This window comes from Rattus norvegicus, chromosome 3, assembly GCF_021556685.1.
Source record: "Rattus norvegicus strain SHRSP/BbbUtx chromosome 3, alternate assembly SHRSP_T2T, whole genome shotgun sequence".
Taxonomy (NCBI): Eukaryota; Metazoa; Chordata; class Mammalia; order Rodentia; family Muridae; genus Rattus; species Rattus norvegicus.
Genome location: NC_141536.1, coordinates 53013342 through 53037199, shown reverse-complemented (window position 1 = coordinate 53037199; position 23858 = coordinate 53013342). Strand labels below are relative to the sequence as shown.

The following is a 23858-nucleotide window of genomic DNA, read 5'->3' as shown; positions in this document are numbered from 1 at the left end:
CTCAGGAGAACTGTTTCTGTGCTGTAGTTGGACGCTAGATGAGTGTTTTTCAACCTGTGGGTCATGACTCCTTTGGCAAACCTCAGTCTCTAAAAACATTTATGATTCTTAACAGTAGCAAGAGTACGGTTACAAAGAAGCAGTGAAACCAGTTTATGGTTGGTGGTCGCTGCAGCATGAGGAACTGGGTTAAAGGTCACAGCGTTAAGAAGGTTGAGAACCACTGAGCCAGAGAGTCTGTTAACTGGAGAACTCGCTGTGCATGTGGTGGTGGTAGTGAGTGAGGTTTCACTCTCTCTTTCTCAGAAGCTATACATTTCTCTTTTTATTTAATTTAGAGAAGATAAGGACTTTGTTGATATTTTTATAGACATATGATAGATACACATCTATGCAAGTCTGTTTAGGAACCTGTATACGATCATGTATGTATATCAGGGTGTTTCAGGTAGAGTGCTCTGAGGTCCACCCTTACTCTATAGCTAGGGTTCACCTTACACTTGTGATTTTTCCCATCCCCATCTTACAGATGTGCCTGGCTTTGCTGCTCTACCTTTGCATGGTTAATAAAGAACTGGGTTTGGAGGTAAGACTGGAAGGGGTGGGGAGTATAAAAAGCAGCACAGACAGACAGAACTCCTGTAACAGTGGAGGAACTGGTGCTAACCAGAGCTCAGGGATGCCTTTGACACCTTCACCCGCCTTAATCCAAGCCCGTGTAACACCAGGACTCTTACCTTCCTTTTGATATCTGTGAACTGGGAAACCATTAAAGACCAATAAAACGACAGCTCCAGGATGTAATAGTAGTGGAGGTCAGCAGTGAGTGGCTGAGGAAAAAGGAGAAGAGTTACATTTAACAGGAAACCCAATTTGTATCCCAAAAGCCAAAAGCTCACGGCTAACTGGTCAACCAGGCTTATGCTGAACACATGCAATCCCACTGTTTTCCTGGTAGACAATGGTACTCTCCAGGCTGCCTACAGACCACAACTTAGAGAACATTAATTCCACTTCATCTCAAACCCAGAAAGCATCAGCTACCATGGCAGTTTGGGATTCAATTCATTATTGAGCGTAACAACAGCATCTCTGGTTCTGTCACACACAGCAGCTACAAGATCCCTCAGACAACTGGAGACATGTTCTAGAGCACACGCAGGACAGCTGTTGTGACAGCTCAAAGCACAGAACAAGTGGGTGGCAGGGATGCTTTCCGGAATGGTCAACGAAGTGCGAGTTCAAGAGAGGTGTGTGTTTAGAAATTGTTCAATATGATGCTATATTCAGAACAAATGATTCTGAAATATTTACTTAAAGGTCAGAGGGGCAGGAAGGCTGCCAACATAGTTGACTAAGCAGACAGCCAGGATATGTGAGAGGAAGGCCCAGCTCCACAGCTTGGTAGTAAAGTCACTTGTAAAATGGCGGGGCCAGGGATGGAAGATAATGCCTGTTCTGACTGCTTCAGAGGCTCAGGGAGACAGGAGCGTGGGTGAAGTGTATTTCTCATACACACAAAAAGTTACGTAAAATTTCAAGTTTTCTCAACAACCCTTTGATAAGCTACTTTTAGTTATTTTTACTGAGCTATAATGAAGTGTCTTGGTTTACTCAAATAATTAAAAACAAAACTCTAAAGCTCTTCAAATACATTTATACCACCATTCAGAAGGCACCACTCCATACTGTAAAGGAAATTAATGTTATATGTGCCATATGCCAATCACAACATAATGGACAGCTATCACAAGATAGATAGCCTTTACTCGCTCAGTACAGGCATCAAGGGAAACTGTGTCTTGCTCATATTTCTGACGAGGTACATTGTAGGATGAGAATATTAGAGTTTTGAACCGGACAAGGAAAATTACTCTAGCCTGAAAGCTAGTGTCTTGCAAACCCATGTGGTAAAGCGTGATATTCAATGTGATGGAATTTAAAGGTTGGAGGACTGCTGGGCAAGAGGGGAAACTCTTGTGAATAGATCTCTTATAATGTCTTCCTGCAAAATTCTGTGACTCACTGACTGAAAAAAGCATTGGTGCTCAGTGGTAACTTGAAAGAGATCTACTTCCCACTGATGTGTCTCTTTAAGACTGAAAGGCATTAGCAAGGTATTTAGGCAAATGCTGTCAGCAACGCAGTCTGGGAAAATGGTCCAGGTTGGAGCTAAGGTCAAATTTGGTATTGATGAAATTTTCTGACCTCTGGCATCCACATCTGGGAAAATGCCTCAGAGGGGTCACAGGACAAGTCAGATCACATTTGGAAGTGCAGGGTTCATGCAAGAGCATCTCAGTAATCAGCACTCACCAGCCGCTCGGCAGTTGGTGAAACACACTCCCATGACTCACTGAGCATCCCGAAATCTGTAAAATTACTACTCTCGTTTCTCATCTAGATTATATAGCTGACAGAAAATTGCTATCAATTAACGCAGGTTAAAAGGTTAGATCCAGGGCTCAGAGCTATTGAGGCCCTGATCTCTGCATTAGACTTCTCCTGCCTCGTGTATGCGTGCCCCTTGTAACAGGCTGTACAGGGTCAACTGCATATAACCTTGTCTTACTTTAATCCGTAAAATACACATCCGTATGGAATTCGTACATGCGTAACAAACAGGCATATAAAGGAGGGAATGTTTAAAATTGAAGAACACTACTATTTTTCACCTAAAAATCTATCCTGTTACTTACGTAATATATAATGACATAATGAATATTTCATAGGCTTGTTCAATATTTAAGAGTGCACTAAAGGCTTGAGATTAAACTCTGGGCTATAATCTGCTCTATGTATTTATATACATATGACTTATACAAAGTATTATACTTGCATGTATGCTACTTAATTTCCTATGCCCCCTACACAAAGTAAGTCATTAATTTTTATTAGCATTTGGCACTTGTCAAGGCTAAACCACTGTTGTCAGAGATCATGAGTCTATCTTCAATTTGGGGAGTGCTGTGCTGAATTACTCACTTTGGGCTATGATGCCTTACTAGGAGAAGACCATTCTTGACCAAATCCACACAGGTGGGGTATCTTTCTTTCCACCCTAATGGCATTTCCCACTTTTAAATATAACCTTATCTCCAAGCCCCCTCAGACTTTTTTCTGTGTGGAATCTATGGTGCTGTCGGAAAAACAGCCCACAGCTACATTCTGGGCTACAGTCCTAGGCATTCATCTGAATCCGAGCAACCTCTCAGCTACAGGCAGAATTCGAAAGTTATTTTAGGCTACATTTACAGTTAAAAACAAGGTTAAGTGTTACATTTTAAATGACATTTGTTGAAATGTCTTTCATGTTGCAGAATTTACCTTTTAAATGTGGGGCACTGTAGTGGCTGGCATGCCAACAGTCCAGTTGAAGTTTCTAGAACCCTTTGGTGCTCTTTTTTAAGTAGAAATGTAGATAGGTATGGAGAGTAAAGTATGGTTGGGCCTGAGACAGCCAGTTAGGTAAGTGGCTGGTTTCTGCTCGCCAAACCTCAGTCTCTAACAGTTATCTCATGGGCTCCCAGCTTTCTCTAACTATATCTTGCTGCTTATGTAAATTCTTTCCTAATCTAAATAAATTAAGGGATTCAAATGCAAAGTGGAATTCTATTTCAATTCACCCTTAGCCTTGAAGGAGTACACAGTGTCAGCCTCTACCCATTGCAGCTCTGTGGGTAACAGGGAAGGCATGGACTATGTGTTCCTCACCAGCCTTATGCGCCCAGGAAGTCCAAATGCACCTGAAGGGGCTCGGTACAATACCTAGTTCCATTTGCTTCCCTTACAGGACATGTCCCGACTAACTAGAAAATTCCAGGTCCCACCTTTGATATTCCAATATTAGTTGATTTAGGGATGACTTTGTGCTAAGTAATGAACTCATAAGGAGATGCAAAAGAACAGCAAAGGGTGGAGTCTTTTCAGGGCTCTGACTGAATTTCAAAGACCACCACCTCCTGTTTTAGTTACTGAAACAATTCAGCCATGTGAGATGTCATTAGAACTTTTTCCTGCATTCGGAGACCAAGGCGTGGTTTGCGATTCACGTCTTTTTTTTTTTTTTTTTTTTTTTTTTTCGTCTTTAGAGGCCACTTCTAAGCTGCAAAGTCAACAGAACTCAGCAGGCCAGCACCGGCCAGCACCAGCCAGCTCCACACTGGAAAGTTCCCATTTGCTGTGGGGGTAAGGCTGTTCTGCCAGCAGGCCTTCAGACTGCCCTCTGTACTGAGAAACAGGAACCAGCCACTCAGTCAAGTGGTGACATCTTGTTCTCCAACAACCTTCCGGGTTTATTCCATCTGCTAAAGCGGCCAGACTTTAATTATGCACCTCAGTAAGAATGCACAAAGTCTTGTTCACCAGGTTATGGTCGGCACTAAGAATCAGGTATGATGGTGAGATGTCAGTGACCTGCCTGACACCAGCGAGTTGACCAAAGGAATGTCTCCCAGTCTGTAAACCCTGGAAGTCAGACTTCCTTACCTGGTAAGGGTAGTTATACCAGCAGTGCCTTGTATTCCACAACCAAGGGGTCTGAAAAAAATAACAGAGAAATAGACTTTACGTGCTTTAGAATATTATTAAAACAACAGGCATCACGCTGTACATTCTCTCTGGAACCGAGCTCTCTCTTAGACCTGGAGATTTACATATTCTGCTTGTCACTCGGCCATATCCCTGCAGTGTACCAACCCCAACAGCTGTGCCTCCAGAGCCAGATGCAAACCATCCATCTCAGTTATGGAAAAAACACTGCTACCGACTGGTGCAGCCTGCCCTGGAACACCCAGGCTGTATCTATAAAGCCATCTTCCTCATGCCTTGACTAGGGTTCAACCACCATGCTTCGCTTCCGCAGGATGATTCACAGGACTCCCTGTGGTAGACCTTCCATCTTTCAACCTGTGGTCCACATCTCTAGGACAAATCAGTCTTCATGCGGTCAACTATTTGTCTTATAAAAAAAAATACAGTGCTAAAAAAAGTCTAAGTATCCACACAAATCCCAAACACCTTAACAACCATAGATGGATTGATCTGAATTGAGACAGACAGAGAGCTGGACCATCCAACGACATCAGAAACAACATCCTCAAATACATGTCTCATCCACCGTTAGCCATCAACTCGGTAGTACACGTCCCATCCCTGTACATGTGATATACCTATACTGTTCTTATGACTCCTCACCTCTATCATCACTTCTGGAACACAGGGATGGAGACAATGAGCTCCTGGCAGCTGATTCCTGTTAGGCCCTTTCTGCGTTAACCCGCTGCAGTGGTACTCGTGTACACTAACTCACTCAATCAGCACAACAGCTGCTGATATTTTTTTTCAGTAAGTAAATGCAGGCCCTGAGTCTGGAAAACCTTCCTAGTCACGTAGCTCAGTGTTGCCTAAACTGTAATCAAATAGAGACTGTGTGGTCCCCTGCTGAAATGGTCGCTGTGTCCTGTCTGTGAGTCTGATAAAACTGAGCTGAAAGAAAGGGCTGTTTTGTGAAGTAGAATTTAAAATGTCTGCTCAAGGGCTCTCTAACAGGCGTGTCAGACACAGGCCTGAGCACGGCACATGTGGAGCTGACCAGGCTTGCTCTTTACCCTTCTTCCCGTAGCTAAAACCCATTAGGGTTGCTTCCTAAAGCTAGACCCCAAGGTCCATTCAGTCTTTTGGCCACTGACTCATTCCTGAGACAAAGCAACAAGAACAACAACAAACCAAGGTTCAACAATCAAAATTCACCATTTGGTTAATGTGTCCATTCAAGATTTACGAACTCACTCCAGCACAGGACCCCGCCCCCCCGCCCCCCCCCCCCAACACTTCCTTTTTCTCCTTAAAAAACCCAATCCTGCAAAACAAAACAAAAACAAACAAACAAACAAACAAACTTCAAAAAAACACAACAACAACAACAAAACCAAAACAAAACAAAACAAAAAAAACCCCCAAAACCAAGAAACAAAACAAACCAACCCACCTGCTTGCTTGCTGCTTGTTTAGGTCTGCCTTCAGACACACACAGACACAGACACAGACACAGACACAGACACACACACACACACACACACACACACACACACACACACACACACACACACACAGTGCACCCCTTCGCTTGCCCCTCCAAGCTTATGCATCTCCTTTTCGGATGCTGAGAATCTGGTGTCTGGGTGTGTCCTATACAGACTCTGAGGGGCCCTTCCTCCCTTACATCTGCTGTCTCTGTGTTTCTTCTGTCTGCTTCCTTTCTTTACAGAGTTGTTCTGTTTCTGACTGATTTCCACTTGCTATTGGCCCAACACCATCCACCTTGTGTAGTCTCGATGTCCTTGATTTCCTGGGCATCTAGGTTGTGCCTACTTCCTTTTCTCTTTTCTGTACCATTGATGTTTGCTGACTGACTGTGGGGTGTGTGGTGGTTTGGATAAGAATGGCTCTTAATAGCACATATATTTGATTCTGGGTCCCTGGTTGGTGAAACTCTTTTGGGAAGGATAAGGAGGTGGGTGGGGCTTTGTTGGAGGACGTGTGCCACTGCAGATGTGAGGTCTCAGAAGCTCATACTAGACCCAGTCTCTCAGTCCCTCCTGCCCAGACTCTCTGTCCTCCAGCTTGTGGACCATGTAGTAGTAAATTCGTAGTTCTTGCTCCAGCACCAGGCCTACCTGCCTGCCACCATGCTTCCCTCCACTACTCATGGACTCACCCTCTGAAACTATAAACACACCCCCATCTAAATGCTTTCTTTTACAAGTGGCCTTGCTCTCTCTTTGCAACAACTAGAAAATGAACTAAGACAGGGCAGGGATGAAGATCAGATGAGACGAACTACATAAAAATACTACAGAAGCTACAAAACCGTAGCACGTTATTACATTTTTATACCATACAGACAATGCATGTTCATTGAAGGAGATTAGAAAGCACAGAAAAGAATGGAGATAAAAACAACTAAATTCTCATCAGCATCAACATTTTTAATTATAGCATGTTTTTGTTTTTCTTCCCCTGTGTCATACAGATATAAATAATAGATTTATTTTTAAATATACATACATAAGCATGTTTTAAAAATGTGGGCATAGCATAAAATCTATTTTAGAGTGCAGTACGATCTTATTTACTGCTTTTATCTCTGATAAAGTCATTTATACAATTAGCTGAAGATCCCCAGGGGAACATTATGTCACGGGCACATTTCCCTCAGCCTCAGCACCTCTGCTCAAGTAGACAGGTCAGCAAGTCCTGAATGTAAATGACAGGAGTATGTGAGGCCTGTAGCAGGCCTGGAAGAGCTTTCTGGAAATATAGCTCTCAAGCCCCCGGGCTCAGTGTATCTGCCCCTCAAGACAGAAGCACAGATCTCTTTGACATGGTCATCCTTTCCTGTAGCAAGCAGGACATCAGACACAGGGAGACCCAGCACCCAGGGCTTCTCTTCCTCTCTCAGCTTCTCAGCATTATGTTTCATTCTAAAACCGAAGCTTCTCTATGTGTGCCCTGGACGGTCAGCATCTAGACCCATGGCTTCAGTGGTCCTGTCACCTGTCTGCCCTCTGCAGAAGACACAGGCCTATCTCACACTGATCTCCTGACATTAATGGTTGTCAAGAGAGGACAGTCTTCTCCAGGGACAAGTGAAGCTCCTAAGGGATCATCTCTGAATACATACAGATAGGAATTACACTAAGTGGCCTCATCAGATTGTCTTTATAAACAAACAAGCAAGCATATGTATGTCTGTAACGATATGAGGACAATGGAGGGCATGGGAGGAGTTAGAGGAAGGAAATGGAGAGAAAATGAGTGAAATACAATACCCGTTTAAGAAATTCTTCATAAATACATTTTTAAAAAGACATGAAGTAAGGAACAAGACTGGGTGGGAGGCACCTAGGGGGAGTTGGGAGGTAGTGACTGTTAGCATTTTATCTAAGCTCCGCCCCACAGTTACCTGGCAGCAGCCAGGTGTGCCTGACTCACTATAAAAGGGGTTTTTTGCTGCCTTCTTTCTCTCTTGCCTTCTTGTTCTGTCCTCTCTCCCCATTCCCCTCACTCCCTCTCTCCATGTGCTCAGGCTGCCCTCTCTCTCTCTCTCTGCCTTTCTCTGTCTCTACTACCCTCTCCCTTCCCCATGCTCTGAATAAACTCTATTCTATGCCATACCATCATGTATGGCTGGTCCCTCAGGGGGAAGGGGTGCCTCAGCATGGGCCTGTAGAGGCCCCCTTTCCCCCACACCAGACTACACATCCAAACATATTCCTTCTCTCCTTGTCTTTGTATAAAACACAACAGTGACAGACAAATATGATCAAAATATTACCAAATTAATATATGATGTCTTCAAAGAATAAATAAAAATACTTTTTATTAGGTTGAAAAATCTGAGAACTTCAGTAAGTCTCAATTTTTACTGTTTTGGAAGCTCAGGGGCAGCCTCTTCCTGTCTTACACCTGAACATGTAAGTTTATGAAGCTCGGTACAGACTGAGGGTAACCTGAACACATTATCTCACTTAATCCATGTACAAAGTAATACAGCTAGCGGGTGCCTGCCTTAAAAGATTTGTAAAGGACACAGCAAGCTTGTCAAATAGCCAAAATACAGATTGCGAATCAGTACATCTGACTGGGGCTGGTGGGGAACTCCATATTTCTGAGGCTCCCAAGTGAAACGGGCACTGTTAGACCATGGCCCCTATTTGGTGGTAAGGTAGTTCAGGCTGTCAACCGGCTGATTCCAAACAACTCATTGTTACTTCACAGTTCAGCACAGATGAACTAGATTGGTTCTAAATAGCATTTGAAGCAGGGAATCTTTGCTGGAGGCAGTGGCTCTCACCCAGCTAAAATAGCCCCTGTATATCTAGCCTCCAGCAGAAGGGCTGTGAGCAGAGCTTTTTAGGATGCTTCTCCTAGTAGTGGCTAGGAAGTAAGTTTGTCACACTCCTTCATAACCGCTGGAGGGAGACAATGGAAACTGAGCAGCACCTTTGGCTTTGAGATGGCTGTTTTGTTGAGACTGGTGTGGGGGCTCCCTGCCAGGCCCTGTCTGCTTACCTGTCTGTGTAAGATAAACAACATTCCTATCATATCGCTCCTATCTGAGTACACATACACATCCCAAACACACACATTGGCACAGCCCACATTTTAGTATATGCACCAAAGTGTCATTCTAGAGCCCATGTTGGCGGGGTACGGTAATAAAAGGGGAGGTACCTAGGTGGTCGATACGGAAGAGTGAGCGGCAAACTCAAGCTCACCAGGCTCGTGCACTGTCCTCCCAATGTCCTCCCCTGCACCCCCAGGTACTACGGGTGCATAGAGACTAGGCAATCATAGCACCGCGCAGACATTCAGAATGTGTTTCCACTTTGTGTGTGTGTGGTCCTTACCTAATAGCACTGAGTGCTGTTACACTGAAAAGACCTCTGGAATCCCATTTAATCTACAGAAAACCACCCAGGCCTTTTACACTGAGGGCTCCATGTTATCAGTCACCAGTGAGATACTTGGTCTTACTGTCTCCATATCTGAATTGGCCAACAGCTGGCGAATCAACACTATCCTTTTTAATTTCTAAAACTTCACCACGAGGTGATTTGTGTTATCATCCTGGACCGATATGCTGATATTTTAAGACCCGCCATCACTGTACTTGAGACAGATCCTTTATATAGCTTCTCTCCTCTCGGCGCACATGCTCAGAACAGAGAGTCTGTGGCGAATTCAGTAAAAGGTGGCCATCTGCATACTGTCGGCCCTCACCAGACAGTATTGCCTGCCAGGCATTCATTAGGAGCCTACTGCCTCCAGGGCAGTGAGGAATACATTTCAGCCAGCCGTGTATTTTGTTACAGCAGTCTAAAAGTTACACCACACTAAAAGACCACACTTCCCAAATGATGTTTACCAGCTACTAAATTACAAATCAACGGAGATTTCGTTTTAAGCTGACATCCGAAGTATCTTATTAAAACGAAAGTCACATTATGGTATGTAAAAAACTACCTTTAACACCCTCAATCTAAACCACAAAGTACAATGGGATTCTTCATTACATTATGCACATCTGCTTGAAGACACCAATAGAACAGCAAGCCCATCCATCAATAATACAGAGGCCCAGAGGAGGCATCTGTGGGTCTGTTCACCCCCAACAAACCCAATCCCAGCAGCAGAATGGAGACTTGGGCACTGCTGGGGCTTACCCCGAAGCCTTCATTTGCATAGAGACCAGATAGAAAGACATGAGTGATAATTACTCTTTTAATTTTTATTTAAAGAGTATGTATTATTGTGCTTCTTCATATCATCTGTCATATAGACACCCCATCATGCATCTAACATAAAAATAGATTAAGGTCTGATTGACCACTTTACCATATGAAATAATTGTGTCAGTTTAGGTTGAATGGAGAAAAGGTGTTAAATAATCAGAGAAAATAGTATACAGTTTGCCAGGCAAGGGCTTAATGATTAAATAAAAATATAGTCATACATACACATGCATACAAATATACATACATATATACATACTTTTAAAAGAAATAGTGAGTACTAAAGCTCAGGGAATAGTAGTTTTTTCAAAATTAAGAAGATCATGGATTTTTGGGTTGCTTTATCAATGATGTGAAAGGTAAGCGATCTATATCTAAAATTAGCATTTTAGACACAAAATTTCAGTTTCCTATCTCTATCAAAACTCCCTTCTGTCCAGGCATGGTGGTGCACATCTTTGATCCCAGAACTTCAGAGGCCGAGGCAAGGGGACTTGAGTCCTTAGCCAGTTTGATTTACACAGTGAACTGTAGGACAGTCAGAGCTCCATAGTGAGACCCTGTCTTAAAAAACAAACAAACAAAAAACCAAACAAAACTCCCTTCTGGTTTTCACATGACTAAAGGAAGTCAGACTAAAAATAGAGTCCTCTCTGTAAAGCTTAAATAATAAATGTATGGCTCTTCAGATTATGTCTGGGAATGCTAAAATAGTACTTACTCCCTGAGTTAATATGTATTAGTAATGGTGTGTATGTGTGTGTGTGTGTGTGTGTGTGTGTGTGTGTGTGTGTGTGTGTGTGTACCAAGCAATGTTTTACCCTTATACCTTTTGGTTGTATTCAAGACTTACTGTAAAAAACAGACATAAGAAATACACTTTCACATTGGCAGTGAACTTACACTAGAAAAAAATCATTCTTTGTTCATGCTGAATTTGATCTGTAAATCCCACAACACTGTGTTTTTCTTTTTGTGAAAGCTTAGCATTTACTTGACGCACGAGATGGGTTTACCCCCGTCACATCTCACCTTGGCGTTGAGAAGTTGACATCTAACTCTGATGCTCAGTCACACCCATTGAGCTGATCTTTTAGCATCTCTGTATTTCACTTTTCACCTGTATGTATGTATGTATGTATGTATGTATGTATGTATGTATGTATGTATGTATGTATGTGTATGTGTGTGCATGTGATGTTTAACATCTACATTATGTAAACAGTGAAAATCTTCATACATACTCAGTTGTACACTTTATTATAAGTCATATCAATTCAGGATAACAATCCAGAGTTTACTGCAATTTAAAACAGAATGAAAAGATATATTTCATGTTTCAAAAACAATGCAAATAAACTGTATGTATTTAATAGTCTTTCATCCTAAAGATTGGGCTTGTCAGTAGTGAGTGGCCTGGACCACTCAGCAGAATATAAGGAAGCATCCTTTTCTTTTTTTCCCCAGGCCTGGAGATACACAATTAAAAAATATACAAAACAAAGTGGTAGCACTCCCTGGAGGCTCATGGCATCTGTATTAGCTTTGAATGTGAAGATGTAATTTGGAATTAATCCTGTGACAGCATATGCCTTTCATATTGATCAGTCTTTAAAAGGGATCCCGTTCTTCTAGATCTTCAGCACATTCTGCGATCAATTTTGAAAGTAATCTAAAGAGCTTCCAAGCACACAAAAGTAGAAGATATTCCTACACTAGCCCTGGCCCGGAGGCCACAGGGTCACTATGATGGCCTCAGGCTTCTGTGAAGGTCTCAGGCCTTTGTGAAGGTTTTATCAGAGAAACAAAGATAAGAGAATGTGAGTGTCGTTGCTTTCTGCCAGGAAACCTCAGGTTTTCTGCCTCAGCTCAACTAAAGGTCTCCAACACATCTAAAGTCACAAGGGACACTAGCTGTGCTCCTCAAGATCAGCACGACTGGTCACCTCCATCAATGCTGAGGGACACGTCTCTACACAACAACCAGCACGAATCCTGATGCACTGTCCAGTTCCATGCTGAGAAGAAGAAGCAGGGATAAAGAGAGCAGACGAAGGAGAAAGAATATGAAAGATTCTCAGTTCTCAACCTTCCTAACACTGTGATCCTTTAACACAGCTCCTCATGTTGTGGAGACCCCCAACCATAAAATTATTTCCATTGCTACTCCATAACTTTAATTTTGCTACTGTTATGAATCGTAATGTAAATATCTGATATGCAATGGTCTTAGGCAGCCCTTGTGAAAGGGTCATTTGATCCCCAAAGGTGTTGAAACCCACAGGTAGAGAACTGCCGAGCTAGAGAGAGGAGAAAAGGGTGACAATGTCAACAGAAGAGATGGCAGCTATGCAGTGCAGTAAAGAATGTGAGAACGAAGGCGACAATAATGGCTACTGAGAAGCATAAATTAGTCAAAGCACAATTTTAGAACAACTTACAACACGTAACAAAGGACTGATGGCTCTAATATGTAAATGGCTCCTAAACTAAGATAATTAAACAATGTAATTTTACAATGTAAAAGTGGAGCAAAGATACAGACACGCAATATTTAAATAAAATACATTTATAGTTTAATATCAGAAATTATAAAACAAACTGGACAGAATTTTTATTTCATTGCAGTGCCTGGAACATATTTAACAAGCTTAATACCAGGGATCATCAGTGTCAAGAGAAACCAATATTCTGCAAACATGTGTCAAGGGCGTTTAAAACGTGCATGTCTCTGACCCAGTATTTATTATATTTATTTATTATATATTTAAAAAGCACAAAGCATCAGGCCTCTTTGTAAAGGTATTTGGTACACAAATATTTATTACAGTTCTTTTTCTAACAATAAAGGATTGGGATAAATATAATTATCAGCAATATGAGGTGGAGATTCTCGGAGTTTGGCCTCCTTTAAGAGCAGACGCTGGGATGAAGAACTGGATGCAGACTGTTGAGGAGAAAGTAAGACAGAAGACGGGGACACATGGTCTGGGTTTCGGAAGTGAGCTGACTACTGCTGCAGGTGGCAGCATCTGGCTCTACTGGAAAGTTCCTGCAGTTCTTCCCCACAGGCAGCAGCAAGAGTTCCAACACAGAGCACTTGTGATGTGCTCATCCCTTTCACCCTACACTGGCTGAAAACTGTTAACTTCTCCATTTTTCTAGCTTGTACTTTCCCGAGCCTAGCTGCTTTACACAGCTCTGGACAAAGTAGAGGGGTGGAGGTGGCACAGCTGGAATATCACGTTTATCCCAGCTATGCTAGCACCATGTGTGCCAAGGAGGACTAATACAACGGGTATATTTTATGTGAAAATCTGGTCACAAGGAGAATATACAACATGTTTAAGATGTAGAGCACACCCTCTATTTGCTCAATATCCACAAAGAACTGATTCTATGACTCCTTGAGGATATTGACATCTATGGATGCTCAGACCTTTATATAAAATGGGGTAGCCTTTGCTTGCTTATATACTATTACTTATATTCCCACATAGTTTAAAGTCTCCATAGACAAAACATAATGTCTAATCCAATGAGCATGCTCAGTGAGTGTTATAGTCCAGTGTTCTGAAGACTCAGAACATTGCTCAGTACATGTGTAACCTTCTGCATTATTTTTATTAATAACTGATTGAATCTTTGGCTATAGTAACTGTTGAGATGGAGAAGGAACTATGTTCTACATGAACACACACACACACACACACACACACACACACACACACACACAGGCACGCACGCACGCACACACACAGCCTAAAATATAGCGGCTTACTAGTTATCCCTGAGTAGTGATTTTCTCCGGTGATTTTTTTTTTGTTTGTATATCAATACTAAACTCTACAAGTTATTGTATCTAGCCATTTCCTGCAGTGAACAAGTTTTGTTCGGATAAAGTCCAGAGTTTCAAATGGTGCTATAAAAGAAATTTGCTCTATATTTATAAGCAGCATTAAGAGATTAATAATATACTGCCACTCTCAAATTATCCAATAATTATAATTAGCTTTAAATTTAAAGCTAGCCCAGGGAATAGTGGCCTTTGGAGCACTTCTGTGTTTATAGGTTATTTCAAATATAAGCACATTATTAATAGTTTAATACTGAATTTGCAGAATGGGAATTTAGTAGAAGGGGAGACTGATATGAGCCAATAATATAACACAAAGCCTTAACTTTCATTCTTGTGCCCAGAGAGAGACTCCTCACCAACTCTTCCTTATTCTTAAACCACCGACTAAGCCCTGGCGCTTCTGTGCTTCTGTAGAGCTCTCTGTATGCATGCAATCTCCCGTGTGTTTGCTGAAGAGCTAACATGAAGTAGTCACCTTGGCAGACAGCAGGGCACCATAGGCAAGCTCTCTATCTTTGGGGAATCTTGCCATCTCCCAGGCAACTAAAACAAGTACACTATAGGGTATAATAGCTATAAACATAAGATGCAAGAAAGTAGTACACACTAAACCCAGCCCTGGAGGCTGTAGTGGGAGGGAAACTCTCCTGGAAAGTGTTGTATGGTGGGAAGCCATTAGACATGTGGATGAGTGTCACTAGATAAGGGAGAGGAATTTCCAGAGAAAATAAAAATATTTCCTCGTCTTATGAAGCTGGATATAGCTCCAATATTTATTCTATTCACTGCTTCTCGTGATTTACTCTCCAGGGAGGAAAAAACTTAGCACTCTGTCCTCATTTCTGATAGGGCAGTAGAATATGGCTCCTGCCACTGTAGACTGCTGCTGGCTTGGTCCACTGTGACCATGCAAGAAAGACTTCTTCATTTGTCTACTGACCACTCCAGGTCATGTTCCTTGCTATGAACAGTCTAGCCACTATTTACCTCTTTGTCTTAACCATATAGCCCCACTGTCTGGCTCTCCATAGCCGGCCAGACTTCTAAGCTCTAGTGTCTTGGCTTTCTGCCTCCAGAAACTTGTTTCCTGTGGCCTTTGGAGAGTGTTTCCTCTACTGAACTCAACTTCTTTGAAAACATTACTTTTCAGTTTTAAAAACTGTCTCTAATATATGTTTTGTCCGTCAGGTTCTCTGGTACTGGGTTCCCTCACCATCAGTTATTCAGGGAGCTGCTATGCATAGAGAAGCAGCAGGCTACGTGGCATTGCTTCTCAGTGACAGCCATGCAAACCAGCAGGAAGAGGCAGGTGAAAAATAAATTGATATTAAGAGACCTCTTCCTGCTGCCAGGCCCAATTGTGATACAAGTGGTGCTGTGTGAGATGCCATGGGGAACCTCACGAAAGCTATAAAGAAACAGACCTGAGCGACAGGACCCAAATTCGAGCCTCCCTCAACCATGTCCTAGTTGTGAGAGTAAGGCTCCTTGCACAATACTTTCAAATCAAATAAATACTTCCCAGGAAGAGGGGAAATTCTATTTTCGATCCCCTGATAGACCCATCAACATTTTTCTACTTCACTAAATTATGCATCTCAGGAGTCTACACTTCATTTAAATTTCTTCGACTAAGACAACATCTCACAATTGACTGATTGTAGGAACGGCAATAACAGTATAGTTGCTCTGTACTAAGGAAGAACACCACAAGCCCATACGATTTTTTTAATTTTTGAAGAGTTTTTTTTAATGTCGTTTGTATTAAATGATTTACTTTTTGTTAAATTTTTTTTAATTTAAAGTTTTCAAAAAAATTTAAAAAGTCCTTCGGTCTTAACTTCCAACAAGCAAGTGTTAATAGGTACCACAGTGTCTAGCATCAATAAAATAAAGAAGGTTCTCTAAAATTCTATATAATTGCTTGATGTTGTTAAATATAAGGTTCCCAAACTAGGAAGTTTGCCAACTACAGCTTTGAGGCTGGCAAACCAACAAATAGAGAAGGAATTAAGCCTCTGACAACCTTGGGAGACAGAGATGTTCCAGGCAACTCCTACTGGGGGGCGGGGGGAACTTTTAAACATGCACATATATTTTTATATATTTGTGCCTTTCAAGCCATTGGATTTTCCTGCTACTCTTATCAGACCATGCAAGGCACACCTGGTGACAGATACATTCCATCTACAAGAGCCCTTGTTCCCAACAAAAGAGAGCCCTGAGCTATTCAGATCAATCTCACTCACCATATGTATGGTTCCATTAATAGTATTGGGCACTCAGCTTGATGCACCCCTCCCCCAACCTTCTCGAACAAAAGCCAGAATCAAACCAATCAGGTTAAGTGGAGGAAGGCTCTTTCTGTTGACGTCATAACCCAAAAGACAATTAGTTGACCTTTAGCTGTAGGAGAGAACAAGAAACGACCAAAAGGATTTTTCACAGTTATCCTTGCTTTCCTTTACATAATTTTACCTTGAACTAAATCCTACATAAGTAAAATCCACCTTCTTTTGTGTCTGTATGCGTCTTCCGTCGTCTTATTTTTATTTTAACTATTTATTGATTCTTTGTGAGTTTCAATCATGCACCCCGGTCCCACTCCTCTCCCAGTCCTCTTGTATCTGCCCTCTGCCCCAGCAACTCCCCTCAAAAAGAAAGTTAAAAAAACAGACACATGTAAACAAAAACCAAACCAAAACAACGCATTAGAGAACAGCATGTCTTGGAAGCCGGGAGCTGCAGCATATCACAGCATGAGCCACTTCATACCCTCTACACACACCTTCCCTTGCAAATGATCACTGCAGTGAGTCTGGCTCAAGGTCTCTGACATCTGTGACACCATCAATATTGGGAAAATCAACTTCTTAAGAGACTGAATTAAAAGGAAGTGAAAAGCTGTTCCTTCCATTTTCTTCAAAATATAGAGCACTCTAAGCTTGACCTCGTGTACATGAAACTTCACTAGTCTTTAAAAAACACTATTTTGTTACCATGCCTGGGTACCATACCTGGGAGCCTCCAAGGGCTATGTCAAATTGCATGAGTCATGGATTCAAACCAATTAAGAATAAAGGTCCACATTCCCTAAACTCCTGGGAAAGTGGGGCCTAAACATGAAGCAGACTAATGTCTTATGCAATAGCCAGCCTTATTCAGACATCTGACAATTAGTACTTTGAGGGTTAAGAAGAATCACTGAGTGGGGTGCACAACTATAAGGACAAGCCACACATGGTGATACTATGTTTTTCCACAGTGGCACATGAATAATAACAGGTGCAGTAAAGCACACCTATCCGCTATGCCTGGAGGAGCACAAAAAAACATTCCATGAATAATTCTGTGTTGTGAGGTCACGAGACTCTTGTCTTAATTTCTTGGTGTTTTCTCACAAGTACTCAGAACTCTTGCACAACTCCATTCTTGGACCATATCCTGACATGTAGGTTGTGGTCTGTATGCAGGTGAAGGCAGGCACAAGACAAGGCAAGGCCTGTGACTGGGCAGTGAAAAAAGTAAGGTGGGCACAGTTTTGAAGGGAGGAGAGAGAGGGGAAGAAGAACCAAGATGGTGGAGGAGAAAGATGACCCAGATCTGTGTGGCCTTAAAGGGCCACAGGTAGTTATGAATATTTCATAAGGGATGGATTTTTAGAGGACAATTTGTCTTATCTAGATGGGGAGTTTATATTATCAATTGGTTGTGAGTTTATTGTGCAGATGTTTTGTGAAATGAGAACTTAAGATATAAATCTGTTTGATAAATTACAAGCTTATTGAGTTTTGATTTTAACAGGTTACTGGGAGTTGTGACTATAACCACAGGGGGTGGATGCTGGGAATGTGAGCAGAGTCCTCAATAAGAGAGTCACAAGAGGGAGGGAGGCTGCTGCCAGGCTCAGAGAGTAGCCAGAGACAGTGTGGGATGAGGACTGGGAGCTTAGCGGTTACGCTTTGCTGATTAAGATGAAAATGCCCTGCAGATGCCATGTGGCTCGCCAGAGCTGGCACTAGTGTGGGATGGTAACTTTTTTTTAAATTATTTTTTAATTGCATTTTTAAATTTATATTTTAAATGTTATCCCATTTCCCAGTTTCCCCTCCAGAAACCTGCTATCCCGCCCCACCCCCCTTGCTTCTATGAGGGTGCTCCCTTACCCACTCACCCACTCCCTCCCACCTCTCCGCCCTGACATTCCCCTACACTGAGGCATCGAATGAATCAAGCCTTGGCAGAATCAAGGGCCTCTCCTCCCATTGATGCCCAACAAGGCCATCCTCTACTACCTATGCTGATAAAGCCATAGGTCCACCCCTGTGTTCTGTTGGGATGGTAGTTTAGTCCCTGGGAATTCTGGGGGTTCTAGTGGCTTTTTAAAATATTTACTGCTACACTGACACATTTCCTTTTTTCTTTCAAAAGACAAACCTGTTTTGCTACACTCCGGCCACACTGTCAACTTTGTCTCCATGAAAGGAAACCTCTAATCTAGGACGATGTGTTTTTTTTTTTGTTGTTGTTGTTGTTGTTTTTTTGTTTTTGTTTTGTTATTTTTGTAAGGACCTTTTATCTACTGGAATGTAGATGTCTTGAAGTATAAAGCTGTCACCTTTATTGAATACAACAGAGAATTCTTAGTAATGAAGAAAATAAAAAGCATATTTGGTCTGATTTTGTAATATTTGAGAAAAATTATAAAGGAGGTAACTAATTCTCAATGTGTCTTCTGTGAGGTTTCTATCCCATTATTATGCTTATTATTACAGATTTAAAAATTTTTAAATTAAATTGTGATGAAAATTTGCCACTATTTTAATAGGAAAACAATTGCCTCCCTTTTCTTATAGGTACTTCCATATATTAAAATTAATCAAAGGACTACAAATTGTTTTTATTATTATTTAGTACTAAAAGGACAACTGGTCAACCTCTGCCCATTAAATGAGTGGTAAGTCCTCATATTCTACTTACCTTCTAACTAGTATAGAGAAATTATCTTATGAGCTGCCAACTTAATTATAAAGAATTGATCATCAAAAAGTTAAGTTTTGATCATCACTTCTGGATCTCAATGATACATATCTCCCTCCTTTCAAAGAGTCTGATCTCCCCCAAATGTGTAAGGAGCTTTTAAAGGGAAGGGATGCAAGGTACAAGTAGGACAGACTGATGCAGCTGAGTGATGTCAAGGGGGCTGGACTTTGAATACAGTGGAGTGTTTCTGAATGTGTGATAAAACATCAATGAGTAGAGAGAGCTATTAAAATTAATGAGAGAGAATGGATGGTGATTAATGAAACCAGCATGATATTAAAATGGGTTATCTCAAAATTATCACTCTATTTAATAGGAAATAAACAAAAAGAGTGGCAACCAGTGGCACTATCTGCCTGAGCAGACTATCTCCACTCAGGTGGAATATTCCCTCTGGGTTTTGAATGCCTCTTTGTTTTGTTTATGTCTAGTGTACTTCTGAGTTTGCTCTCTATAATATGAACTTATTGATGTTTGCTCTCTTGTCATTCAACTTATATTCTCCCCCAGGGCTGCACTTACTGCTATGTCAGTTGCCTGGTTCTCCAGGCATACACACTATCAATTACAGAACTTCCTTGTACAAACAAGTGAGAAACAGGGCTATTATTATAGCAAAAATTGGCAATGCTTGGAGAGTCCATGAAATTGAACCAGGCTGGAGTTATCAGGCACCAGGCTAAAGTATACAAATGGCTTCATGGCTTCATTCTACACTCAAAGGGCCATGCATGGCTCATTACATACATGAAGCAACCTTTAACAGGGAAATGACATTTTACAGGCTCCAATGTAAACAAGCTTTAGCAAATGACCTGAGACAACACATTATTCTGTTATCATCAGGAAGTATTATCTAGAAAACTCGTTTCAGGCTACCATGCAATTTCTACTTTAGAAATGCACTGTAGTATCAAATGACAACGCCATCCTAGATTTTTAATTAGTGTCTAAAATTTCGTAATTAGAGGGGTTTTGATGCCATGACAATATTTTTAACTCTATAGGGATAATAAATCTGTCATGTTTATTTTTATATTTCTTTTATTGAAAATAGATTTTTCATGTAATATATACCCTGATTATGTTCTCCCTTCCTTCTACTCCTCCCAATAACTCCCTGCTTCCCCTCCCAACCACCTGATTCTCTCATCTCTCATTAGAAAATTAACAAGTTTCTAAGGGATAATAATATAATATATAATACAATATAATAAGATATAATAAACAAAAAGTGCACGCCTATGCACGCGCGCGCGCACACACACACACACACACACACACACACACACACACGACAAAACAAACAAGCAGAAGGAAAGAGCTCAAGAAAAGGCACAAGACAGACCCACAAATGTAGGAGCCAGAGGGGTCAAGGATACCAGGAGAACACAGCCCATGGAATCAAATAAGCAGGGCTCATAGGGTCTTAAGAGGCAGTCAAGGAGCTTGCATAGGTTTGCATTAGGTCCTCTGCATATATGATATGGCTGTTAGCTGGGTGTTTTTGTGGGACCCCTAACAGTGGTAGTAGGGCGTCTTTGAATCTTTCCTCTTGGGTCCCTTTTCCTTATTGTATTGCCTCACTCAGACTTGATATAAGGGTGTGTGCCTAGTCTTATTTTATCTTGTTATGTACACCACGTTTCATGGATATTCTTGGGAGGCCTGCTCTTTTCTGAAGGGAACAGAGGAGTGTGGATCTAGGAGAGAAGGGAGGAAGGGAGGAAGGGAGAAGGGATATACTGAAAACAGCAGCAACAACAACAACAACAAAAGTGATAAAAGTTAGAAAGAAAGAAAGAGAGAAAGAAAGAAAGGAAGGAAGGAAGGAAGGAAGGAAGGAAGGAAGGAAGGAAGGAAGAAAGAGTGAGTCCTGGCATAAGCTTATAAGAAAAGGAACCTCCAAGGTACCACTGAGTTAATTTTCTGTTGGCCATGGATGGTAGGGCAGGCCGTATACTCTTGAGAGTAGTTTGTTTTGCTATTAAGAGACCCTTGGAGAAAAGTAAATCATCATTTGCCAGTGGTCATCATTTGGAGATAACATCTGGGTTAGAGATGCAGCATACAAGACCATGTATCCTTTCAGCTCTAGGACTCCATCTGCAGCAGCCCTGTGCAGGCCCCACACATGCTGCCCTAGCCTCTGTGAGTCCTGTTGTGTTAGAGCAACTTGTTTTGTTGGTGTCCCTCATTCTCCCTAGCTCTGCCTCCTCTTCTGTGGAGCTCCCTGAACCCTGGGGGGAAAGATTTGATGGGGAAACCCCTTTTAGGGCTGAGTATTCCAAGGTCTCTCTTCTATGAATATTGTCTGGATGGACCTCTGCGTTTGTTTACATCTGTTACAGGAGGAAGCTTCTCTGTTGATGGCTGAGCCAGGCACTGATCTACGAGTACTGCAGAATGTCATTAGGAGTCATTTTCTTGGGGTTGGGGATTTAGCTCAGTGGTAGAGTGCTTGCCTAGGAAGCGCAAGGCCCTGGGTTCGGTCCCCAGCTCCGGGAAAAAAAAAAAAAAAAAAAAGGAGTCATTTTCTTGCAATGTTCCTTTAGTAGGACAGTGGCAGTTGGTTTTACCCTAGGTCCTTGGGTTTTTAGTCTCAAGTTCTTGGTCAACCCAGCATGGTCAGGTCTGGATCCTATCTCATGGAGTGGGCCATAAGTCAAACCAGGTATGGGTTCATTACTCCCACAGGCTTTGTTGCCACAAAGCACCACACTAGCAGAGCTTGCGGGTAGGGCATTACTACAGATCAAAGGGTTTATAGCTGGGTTGGTGTTTTTATTTCTCCTTTGGTAGTGTGCAGAGTTCCTTCTGGTACCAAGAACACGTGTGTGTGTGTGTGTGTGTGTGTGTGTGTGTTTTCTATGTAGATACCAGCTCAACTTCTCTGTTCAGTGAGTTGTGTCTATTGTCTTTAGCAGTAGGTCTTATCGCCTTACCACCAGTTTGTGGAGATAAACATAGTTTTGGCAATAGTTTGGGTTGTCTGGGGACTTCCATAGGACCCTTTTGGCCAACAACTCAAATATATGTAACCCATTCCTGCTACTGCAAGCTTCATTTAGTGACAAGATGTCCAGTTGGGACTCTGTCTCTCCTGTTATTTCGAAATTTCATTTAGATTTCTTTCATATATGTATTTATTTTAGGAAGCTTCTACTATATTAGGTTTCCATACTACCCGTCGAAAGGTCCTTAATTTTAGCAATCTCTCTTGGTATTTCTAACTTCATCTTCCTGTTTCAGTTCCCCACCCCCACTCATCCATACTTACGTAAATTACCCTTTCTAGGAAGACCTACGTCTCTTACCTAGTCCCTTACTCTATACCCAAACTCTGGTTCTATGGACTGTAGCCTGCTTCTCACGGACTCAGTTAACAGTTAGGGTTGTAGTAAAATCCACCTTTTCTAATATGAACTGAGTGAGAAGTTACCCAGGCTAGCGTACGATTCTGTCTTGGAAGAATGACTCCCAGTTTTCAAATACAACTGGCTACAGGCGCTAATTTAACTAAAAGCACAGTGGCAATAGCAAGAATGCACATATGTAGGTGCTGCTCCTATGAACAAAACTCAAGCTAGGACGGAAGTAATCCTAATCATGGGAACATCAGTTGGTTTTATAGTGGGGCTCATTGTAATTTCTTCCTTGGAAAAACAAAGAGGATGCCCAAGGAGAGGAAAATTACAGTTAGTTGGTCTAAACAGGAAGAAATTAAACAACTATCTAAATATAGGAGAATTTGGCAGCTGTGACAAAACTAACAAGATGGAGCTGGCAGCCAGCTGTACCATGTTGTTTTTTTTTTCCGCTTTCCAGTTTGATTATATCTGTTTAAATGGCAGTACTTGAACAAACAGCGCAAGAATCAAACTCGATCCTGGGATGATTACATTTCCGAAGCGTTCCCAGGTATTCGCTCAATAAAATTCCCTTTTCCAGCACCTGCTCCGTGCTGCGCAGGTCCCAGGTGCTGAGGATACAGGGATGAACACAACAGAAACAAGATGCTCCAGTGAGGGAAGAGTCATCAGGGACAAAAGAAGCAAAACCCAACAGGGGTTATCACAATGGTATCTGAAGATAGCAAGTGGGAAGGAATGTGTGGGAGGGGTTGTCACTGAGTGGCCAGGAAGGCTTTGTGAATGACAACTTTGGAGTCATGGCAGGACTCACTGCTACTTTCTGTTTTATGCATTTATTGCCTTTTTTTTTTCTTTTTTTGCTTGCTTGTTTGTTTCTACCTTTATTTGTGTCATGGTTATGCTGACAGGCTCTACATCCACCTAGGAAAGAACACTCTGTGACACACCTGTGAGGGATTAGTGTAGCCAGACTTTTGCTACTTTGTGGGTCCTTTTTTTTCCTTCTACGCTTTTCCCACCCTTTGAACTCCCTAACATTAGATAGGAGAGAAAAAGGAAGATGGCGAAGAGGGAGATATTCGCATTAGACCACTTCCTGTTGACTAGGGGCAATTGAGTTCAAGTTTCACCTTCGACATCAGAATATCTAATTTCTTCTTCCCTTTGTACATGACTACATAACAAACCATAATGGACAACAACCAACCACTAACCAACAATCCGCCAACAGCATGTATATTCCTTGGAGTCACAGCATTACCCTCGGAAAGGTACCCAGAATTT

The 23858-nt window shown here is 41.8% G+C and overlaps 1 protein-coding gene across 3 annotated transcripts in view; it reads right to left on the bottom strand.

Annotated features, from left to right (window-relative positions):
• Cers6 (ceramide synthase 6) overlaps positions 1-23858 on the bottom strand; it is a 248819-nt gene that overhangs the window by 69627 nt on the left and 155334 nt on the right. For all 3 annotated transcript variants that reach the window (NM_001399362.1, NM_001399363.1, XM_087653543.1), the window contains 2 exon segments: positions 738-830; positions 4489-4539. In NM_001399362.1, the coding sequence (NP_001386291.1) occupies positions 738-830; positions 4489-4539 (144 nt within the window).